This window comes from Sapajus apella, unplaced genomic scaffold (assembly GCF_009761245.1).
Source record: "Sapajus apella isolate SASKATOON/1434 unplaced genomic scaffold, GSC_monkey_1.0 scaffold45, whole genome shotgun sequence".
In the NCBI taxonomy this organism is placed as follows: Eukaryota; Metazoa; Chordata; class Mammalia; order Primates; family Cebidae; genus Sapajus; species Sapajus apella.
In genome coordinates, this window is record NW_022436985.1 from 16,968,594 (window position 1) to 16,978,381 (window position 9,788).

General features: G+C 34.6%; 1 protein-coding gene across 1 annotated transcript in view; it reads right to left on the reverse strand.

Moving 5' to 3' along the window:
• CFAP299 (cilia and flagella associated protein 299) overlaps positions 1-9,788 on the reverse strand; it is a 615,251-nt gene that overhangs the window by 80,694 nt on the left and 524,769 nt on the right. Inside the window, exon 4 of the mRNA XM_032239813.1 lies at positions 4,360-4,502. Coding sequence (XP_032095704.1) covers positions 4,360-4,502 — 143 coding nt within the window. The remainder of the gene's footprint in view (positions 1-4,359; positions 4,503-9,788) is intronic.

Sequence of the window (9,788 nt, forward strand, 5' to 3'; positions counted from 1 at the left end):
TTTTTTTTTTTTTTGAGACGGAGTTTCGCTCTTGTTACCCAGGCTGGAGTGCAATGGCGCGATCTCGGCTCACCGCAACCTCCGCCTCCTGGGTTCAAGCAATTCTCCTGCCTCAGCCTCCTGAGTAGCTGGGACTACAGGCACGCGCCACCATGCCCAGCTAATTTTTTGTAGTTTTAGTAGAGACGGGGTTTCACCATGTTGACCAGGATGGTCTCGATCTCTTGACCTCGTGATCCACCCGCCACGGCCTCCCAAAGTGCTGGGATTACAGGCTTGAGCCACCGCGCCCGGCCTAAACTAATATTCTTAATGAATAATCCCATATTGGAATTTGGAAAAACATTAATAACTTTAAAAATAGGAAATATTTTAATACTATTTGTAGAAACCCTGAATTCATTTACTGCTTTTCTTTTTCCTTTTTAAACTTGAGAACCAGCCAATATGTTATCAGAATGCTTTCAAAAGAATGCACTTAAGTACAGGATAAGTGTTTATAATTCTAACTTCAGGGGTTTGGAACGCTAAACATTTTAATAAAACAGACAATGGGATTGAAAGGGAAATTTGACAATAATACCTTTAAAAGCTTTAGTATTTTATGTCATTTTCTGGTCAAGGGTATGAATATTTCATGGAAGCTCTAAAAAGAAACACAAAGAAAAAGCTTTCATTTCCTTTTGATTATCCTATCTGAGGGATGGGTAGAGCTCTATAGGCAAGCCTTAGATCTTTGTTCAACAAATGCATAAACATGGAAATGTAAGCAAATACATGTGCAGAAGAATAGAAATGACTCTACATGGAAGAGTTGTCCTTGGGATATAAAAGCTTAAACCAGGAACGGTGTTCTGGAGGTGAGCAGTGAATTAAAATGCTGAACAACTTGTCCTCTCTCATCAATGTTTCACTTGTAAACTTAAGTGGGTGGTTTACTCTTTATTTTATTCTCTCTTAGATGGTAAGAATAATGCTTGTCATACCCATATCAATAGGGAAGTGTGAAGGAGCTTGCAACTGTAACCTACTGTCTACTTATAATTACTCACAAGTGTGTCAGAAAGAAAGTACTGAATCTTAAAGACAGAGTCAAGATGGAAGCTAAATTGCAAAGAATACCAACTGGTCAGGGCCCTTTCTCTGCTGCATTTCATAATAGTAGTAGCTGTCTAATGATATTTATATTTTCTACAGTAAAAATGCAAAAGACTCTAATTATAAAAATAACTTTTGTCTCCACACAGACTAAAATACCATGACAAAAGGTTTGAATATAGAGACTTGATGACATACTTCATTTCAAATTTTGGCTTTAGTTCTGAATCAAACTAAGCATGGAACTCCATATACCAAAGGGACTTTTTCCCCTAATAACAACTGCCTAACTACCATATGTTATATTAATACTGGGCAGTGAAAGATGCAAAATCAAAAGCAAAAGTATAATATCCTATAAGACAGTATCTTTATGACTTCCAAAAACGATGAGATTTATTAAACAAAATACAAAAGTGCAAACTGCAGAGATAAAGTTTAAAATGCATTAAAAAGACTATCAGAACTTCTGATTTCTGACCATCAAATCAATGAAAAAAAAAAAAAAAAAGAAGAACTACACACTGACAGATGATATTTTGTAATGCACATGAGAGGCAAAGGATTTGTCAATATCCAAAAAAAATAAATAAAAGGAATCTTACAAGACAAAGAAGAATAACTCACTTTAAATAATAAGAAAAAATCTTAACAGGTACTTTTCAGAAAGAAAATCTGAACAGCCAATAAAATATACCCAATCTAATAAATAATCAAGTAAATAAAAATTAAAACCATATTGAGAGATTATTTATAACTCACTACAGTGGGAAAAAACAGTTTGTTAACATCTTGTCTTGGTGAGGATGAGGGTTAACCGATCACTTATACAGTACTTCTCGTGGATACAAAATACCAAAACTACTCTGAAAAATAATTTGGCATAATCTGTACACTTTCATGTTTCTGGCTTTGCATTTTCTATAAATTAAGAAAAATATTTATTGTATATTTCTGCATGAATTATATTTCAAGGTAACCAAATAAGTGATAAGGAAAAGTTTTGCTCTATAGAGGAATTCAAGCTAAAAAATTCAGGATAAATGACAGAATTATAGAGTCATAATTATTCAACTCTTAGTAAAAGTACTGAGATAGCTTTCAATAGTAGATGCTAATACCATTGGATGAAATTTTATGGGAAATCTTGTAGAGAAGTAATTAGGCTGACACTACCTGAATGTACTGATCAAGCTCAGATGCAACAGGCAGTATAGAGCATCACGTATTAAAATTTCTTACTTAGAAAAATATTATACTGCATTTAATTAAATAAGTTTAGAGGGAATAGAGGAATATAGATAATAGAACAAACAGCAGGATTTTACTGGATCAGTAAAATCTAGAATGTGAGACATTTCAGGACAATGTTTTTCAAGACCTGGCTTCTCCAACAAATAAATAGCGTAGAAGATAAAAAGAAAGAGGGGGACTGTTGTAAAGAAAAAAAGATGCAAAGGGCCAAGATACAGTATAACAAAACATAATACAACTCAAATTTTGATTGGTCAAACCAACTATAAAAATATTTAGACAGTCAATTAAATGTTAACAAGGGTGAAAATGAAATGTGAACTAAGTATTAGATGATATTAAGGAAAGTATTTTGTTAGGTATAATAATGTCATGACGTTTTCTTTAAAGATGTTATCAGATAAAGATCCAGGCTGAAGTGTTTGCAGGTTAAATTAGATATCTTACATTTGCTTTAACAAAAAACTTAATATAATAGAATTCAGGTTTTTAAAAATTATTAGTTATAAGGGTGGTGATGAAAAGCAAGAGGTCTAGGATAACATCTGGATTTTGCCTTTGGTTTCAAGGATGGTGTCATTTGCCAGGACAGGTGATACAGAAGCAACAGCAGCCTATAGGAATTAAAATGACTTTAATTTTGAACACAAGTTTTAAGAGTCACAAAGGGCTTGATTGAGTTTGGAAACCATAAATTATAAGCATCAGCCATCCACACCTTTATGAAATTTCCTATAAATTTCTTCAGCAGTACCCAGGGGTGTAGCTACAAGTGCTGTGAAAAAAAATGTCTGGATCAATCTACTTTGGAATGCATTAGGTCAGATATAACCAAAGACCAAAAAGACATGGGCAATGGGGATTATTGCAAGAAAGCAGTTAAATTATATGTTATCCTAGGTTAAATAGAAAAGTGCTAAATCCATTACAGTGGTGATGGTAGCCAGGTATTGTGGCTCACGCTTGTAATCCCAGAATTTTGGGAAGCTGAGTTGGGTCCATCACCTGAGGTCAGAAGTTTGAGACCAGCCTGACCAATATGGTGAAACACTGTCTCTACTAAAATACAAAAATTAGCTGGACATGGTGGTGTGCACCTGTAATCCCAGCTACTTGGGAGTCTGAGGCAGGAGAATCACTTGAACCCTGGAGGCAGAGGTTGGCCATGAGCCAAGATGGTGCCACTGCACTCCAGCCTGGGCGACAGAGCAAGACACTGTCTCATTAACAACAACAACAACAACAAAAGTGGTGATGGGTTAGGAAGTCTTCAGATAATATCAATAAGGGTCGATAGAGGATAACAGGCATCTCAGAGGAGGTAAGTATTGTTATAATGATCAAATAATGATCTGAATACAGTAGTGGAGAGTTAAAGCAGAATGCTGCTACTTAATTTTGGGGTGCTATCATTAAGTAAGAGAGAATAAAATGTTTTAGCTTGCATGCTATGTAGAAGGAAGCAGAATAACCCATCTGTGGATAGATAGGTAGAGTAGAATAGATCCTAGGTGATAGATAAGGGTTCTAGAATAAAAGGCAAGGGTCAATAGTAAAAAGAATGATGGGTGTGAAGGAATGGGTGTCCCGGAATAGGACAGAGATGAGAGAAATGAGGGCGAGCTGGTCAGGGGCCAGCACTTTGGCTGGTGACCAAAGAAAAGTGGAGCAAAACATGTTAGATGAGCTGCTCTTGAGGCTTCTGGGCAGACCAAGTCCCAAGTGCTGCAAAAGCCTCATGAGGTTAGCAAATTTTAGGCACTACTTATCATTGAAAAGGAGTGTCACTGGGAATTTATTTATCTTGTCTGTGAAGAGTCCTTTTTCTCAGGTTATTAATGGAAAAAATCCTTATTTCTTATTTTAAGATTTAGTTCTTTTCATACTAATAATCAGTTGTATCATATTCCTATTATATACACATTAGCATTTTAGGCACAATGCTGACCGTAAAATAAAAAGTCTCTGTCCCTGCCTCTAAGGGTGCAAGAGTTGTATATAATTTACCTCATATCTTTGGGCCTTGGAAGAAGTCTTTTTTTCCCACTAAAGTAGACTTCAAAATCTTCAGTCTTCAGCCTGTGGGCATAGTCGATGTATCCTGATATCTCTTGCCCATGAGAATTTCTGTCACGAATAAAGATCACGGACTGGTAGTGCAGAAGAGAGAATAAGAGAACAACATAAAAGAGCTTATTTATTATTGAATGCTATAGGATAGAATAATGTAAAACACTACTATGAGTGACCTTAGGAAGCAGGTTCCAAAAGAGTGGTTATAACATTGAACAGATTATTTTTCACCACTACACCTTAAAAAAAAAAAAAGAAAAAAAAGAAAAAGAAAACAAAAACACGTTACTGGCCAAGCGCGGTGGTACAGGCCTGTACTTTGGGAGGTTGTGGCGGGCGGGATCACCAGGTCAGCAGATCAAGATCATCCTCTCCAATATGGTGAAACACCCTCTCTACTAAACTACAAAAAATTAGCCCAGCGTGGTGGTGCGCGACTGTAATCCCAGTTACTCAGGGGGCTGAGGCAGGGGAATCGCTTGAACCCGGAAGCGGAGTTGTCAGTGAGCCAAGATCTTACCACTGCACTCCAGCTTGGCTACAGAATAAGATTCCCTCTTAAAACAAAACAAAACAAACACACAAAAAACATGTTACTAACAATATTCCAATTGAAAAAGGAAAAGAACAACAGAGATACAATTAACAATTAGTTGTCATTATGCTGATAGATTTCACCTGAATTGCTTATTCTGGTTGTTTAGCATTGAATGCTGAGAATATTGTGCTAAAAAGGATTTTCAGGCAAGTTCTTTTTTAAGAGGAGAAAGTGTTGTGATGGATTAGTTATATATCCCACAGATATGGCAAGAGGAACTAGCATTCTTTCTGATTCCTGTGTGCAATCTTATATAGATTTCAATCCTCAGCCCTTTTCATTTTGCCCAAATAACTCCATGTAAATTAGTATCAATGACTCCATGCTTTTAAGCCACTTGTTTAATTCTGCAGCACAAATTATAAACGAATAGTAACTCAGAGACTTCCTGAGACTCACACTGCAGACCAACGACTAGCAATGCTGCACCTCCTTAAACAAGGACATAAGCTATAATTCTTAAAATTTATATGCATTCCTAAAGGTACTTGGCATCTTTTCACCATCAAGGTTGCTCCTGATATCAATTATGTCCTATTGGGGGACACACACACACACACACACACACACGCACAAACTCAGAGACAGGGAGAGAGAGAGACAGAGAAGCCCCCTTAAATGAAATTCTATTAACAGAAAAATATCCCAAATATCCCCCCCGACTCTTTAAATGAGAGATGAACCAGACTTATTTCTCCAGAAAAATGGCAGTCTAGATATTGTGACTGAACTTCCTACTAAAAGCAAATAAAAATTCTGAGTAAAATCTAAAACAATAACTTGTAAAATGCATTGATGCTCTGGCAAGGAAAAGAAATACTCAGAGTCCAAAAACTAAGTGAAAGCAGGAACGCAGGGAGGAGAGCAGGGCCTTAAAATAATCTTTGCCCTGCAAGCATTTGCCCAACCTCAGGGAATCTGAGCAAGGTTTCCATGACCTTGCAGGGTAAGGATGCAGGAAACAAATTCCACCCTTTCAGAGACAGAGCCTCATAGAACGTGTTGCCTCAACAGAAAGCTGAGAAATAAAAGCTGCATGAAATACTATCTTTAATGAGTCCAGAAAATATGACAATTATCCAAGAACTGTACATCAGAGAAAATTCTTTCCAGTGAGCAAAATATACACATCTTCAGATAAATAATAATAATAATAATAATAATAATAATAATGAGGGACTTGACTAACAACAGATCAGAGTTCGAAGAAATTCTGCAGGATATATTTCAAGCAAAAGGAAATGATTCTAGCTAGCAAGTCGAAGATAAAGAAAATTATAATGAAAGAAAGTTGCAAATATAGAAATAGAAACAATATGATCTGTATAAAACAACAATAATGACTTCTTAAATAAAGAATAATATGTTTAAAATATTTTAAATAAACATATATGTTGGGAGGGAGTGATTAAGGTTTTGTGATGTCCTGGAATTTTTCAGAATGAGGGCAGATATATTGATCAATTTTAGAATTTGACAAATACATGTGTATAAATCTAGGATGATTATTAAGAAATAAGAAATAGTATATATATGACCTTTAAATTATAGTGGGATATATAAGGTGAGAAAAAGTAATAAATCAATTAAATAGAACGCAAAAGCTAAAAGGAAAAATATAGAAGAGTCAGGAAAAATAAAATATACAAAATGTAAAGATAGTGCTATGGGTTCAATTGTGTTCTCCCCAAATTCATAAGTTGACACTCTGAACTCCAGTACCACAGAGATGACTGTATTTGAAGACAGAGCCTGTCGAAATGTGAATACATTGCAATTAGCTTTTTAGGGTGGGCTCTAATCCAAGCTGATTGTGTAAATGTGGACACACAGAGAGATGCTAGGGGTGCACGTGTACACTGTCAAGATTCTGCGAGGACACAGCAAGAAGATGGCCACCTGTAAGGAAAAGAAAAAGCCTGCACAAGAAACCAGACCTGCCAACACCTTCAACTATCTTGGACTTATAACTTTCAGAACTGTGAGAAAATAAAATTGTGTTGCTTAAGGCATTGTCTGGGGTATTTTGTAGTGGCAGCCTTAGCAAACTCATACAGATTATAATAAGAAAATAATTAAGTATGTGCAATAAGTATAAATAAATAAATTTTTAAGTTGAAAACAAGGTTATTAGCATATATATATATATATAACATGAAACATAATACCACTTAGAGGTTGAAAATTAGGTAATCAAAGAACATACATACAGGAGAATTTCCATCCAAAAAGAGAATAATCAGTATACTAATATTAGCCAGAATAGATTTTAACATAAAAAGCATTACTAGAGATGGAGCTTCACTGCATAATGATACAAGGTTAATGTCATAGAAAAATACAATTCTAAACTTGAGAAAGTGTTTAAAAACAAAGTTTCAAGATATTTAAAGCACAAATTGATAGAACTAGAAGGATATGTAGACAAGCCATTATCACTTTGGTGAATTCATCTCCTTCATTATTTCTAGATTAAGAAGATAATGAATACATAAAAATTATAGAATTAATATGGATTTAAAGGACTTAAACACAAACATGAAGTCTTGGGGTTTATCGTAGGCTAGTATCAACATTTCTTTACACTTCAATGTTCTTGTAAGTAAAATGACTGATAATCTAAAATTATATATATTTGGCCATGATTTCACTATTTTATGTAACTGTATATAGTCTTCTTGTGTCAGTTAAATCCCCCCTTTCCTGGAAACATGATTAAATTTATTTCAAATCTCACTTCTCCAGCCCTGTGAGAGTTAAATATCTTCTCTGTGATTTTTGTGAATTCTTAGTTTTCTGATGCTGGAGGACTTTAAATGAGATCAAACGGAGTATAAGTGTGCATCCCTCTAGAATCATTATATAGAGACCTCAGTAAGTCACTCAAACTACTCTCAATGTCTTGCTTAGATTCATCAGTTCTGGGCCCTTAAGCATCCTCCTGAAAAATCCAGCAAGTTTCTGTCAAAAACAAAACAAAACAAAAACCGACAAAACAACAGAATCCTGCTTAGACCTGATCATTTAGCTAGTCTGGCTATTGAACAGCCTCGTTCTTCATGTTTCTCTTTTAACTCTGTAGAGCAAGAGAATAATCCTTTCCTGTCTGGAACTACTCAGTTTACATTCACGTGCTGTCGGGGTCATCTGCCCTCAGCACCCAATTCAAAAGCATTATACAAATACTGCTTTTTTTTTTTTCTCAGAATTCTGGTTAATAATCATTGTATCTATGATTTTTTGTTTAATTTTTAACAAAAAAATGCCCAATTAAAATTTTTAAACTTAAAATTCTAAACGCAAAAGAGATAATCATATGAGGCTGTTTTCACACAAATCTGTATAGAACAAATGTAAATTCCCTCATTATGTCTTTCCAACTATGGCTATATATGGGTAAAAGTATAAGAAGACTTGGGAATATTTTTAAGACTTTTTAGTAAAATTTTTTAAAAGTTTGCTAAAATAAAATATTTTTCTAATATTGATAGAAATTGCTTTATTTCTGACATTGATAGAAATGCTTTATTAAATTATTTTTAAAATTTGCTTGGAACTATTAGTATGTGGTAATTGCTGACAAATCAGGAAATTACAACTCAGCATTTAATTTTAGCAATGCATCTTTTAAATGGCACAGCTTGGGATTATAGGGGCAGAAGAGGTGATAACACTGACAATCAGACAGAAGTGGGTGGCAGATGTTAATAGTTGTCAAGAGCTTGAGGGCTGGTTGAAATTTCTCTGTCTTATTTATTTTATATTTTGTGGATTACCTAAGAATTTGAATGAAGTTATACTATCAGCTTAACTGTGTATTTATTTCAAAATGTATATTTTTCTCCAGAGTTAATAACAATTATTTCTTCCATGAATATTTGTTATCTTTATTAAGAGGCCACCATATTCTGAGTGAAGCTTTAAGAGTTTTACATTCATTATCTTATTTAATTGTGTGAAACATGTTATAATGGCTAGATAGCATTATTGCCCTCATTTTATAAATGTGGGAGATGAAAGCATTGAGAGTTTCGGTAACTCCCAAGGACATGTAGTTAGAGAGTGGAGCACCAAACTCACACCCAGGTTGGCTTCCCATGACACTCAGGTTCTTATCTACTGTATGATGGACAGACTTGGATTCAAATGCTTGCTCTGTCATCTACTTACTGTGTGACACTGGTAAGTTACTAATACGTTTTAAGATTCAGTTTCCTCTGTTATAAAATGGGCATAATAATACCTAGAGTGGTGTGTGAATTAAATAACACTACTTTGTTAAGCACTTGGTAATGCCTAGTACATGGTAAGCACTCAATAAATAGTATTTATTGCTTTTGAAAACTTTTTTCATCAATGTTGCTATTGTATTTGTAGTATGTTAAGAGTTTCGTAAGTTCCTTAGGGAATATGGAAACGGAATAATCATATCAGAATTCCATTACCTGGTGTATATAGTTATGGTTCAATTTCTTTTTTAAGTTTAGTTATTCACAGTTAAAACTTCTGATATAATTTGAAGCTAAAATTGAAACCAGCTTTTTAGTTTTATATATAGATGTGACAAAAGTTTTAAAAAGCAATAGGTACTATTTACTGAGTGCTTACCATGTACCAGGCATTACCAAGTGCTTAGCAAAATAGTGTTATTTAATTCACACACTAATGTAGGTATTATGCCCATTTTATAATAGAAGAAACTAAACCTTATACACACACACACACACACACACACACACAGTTGTGTGTGTGTGTGTGTGTGTGT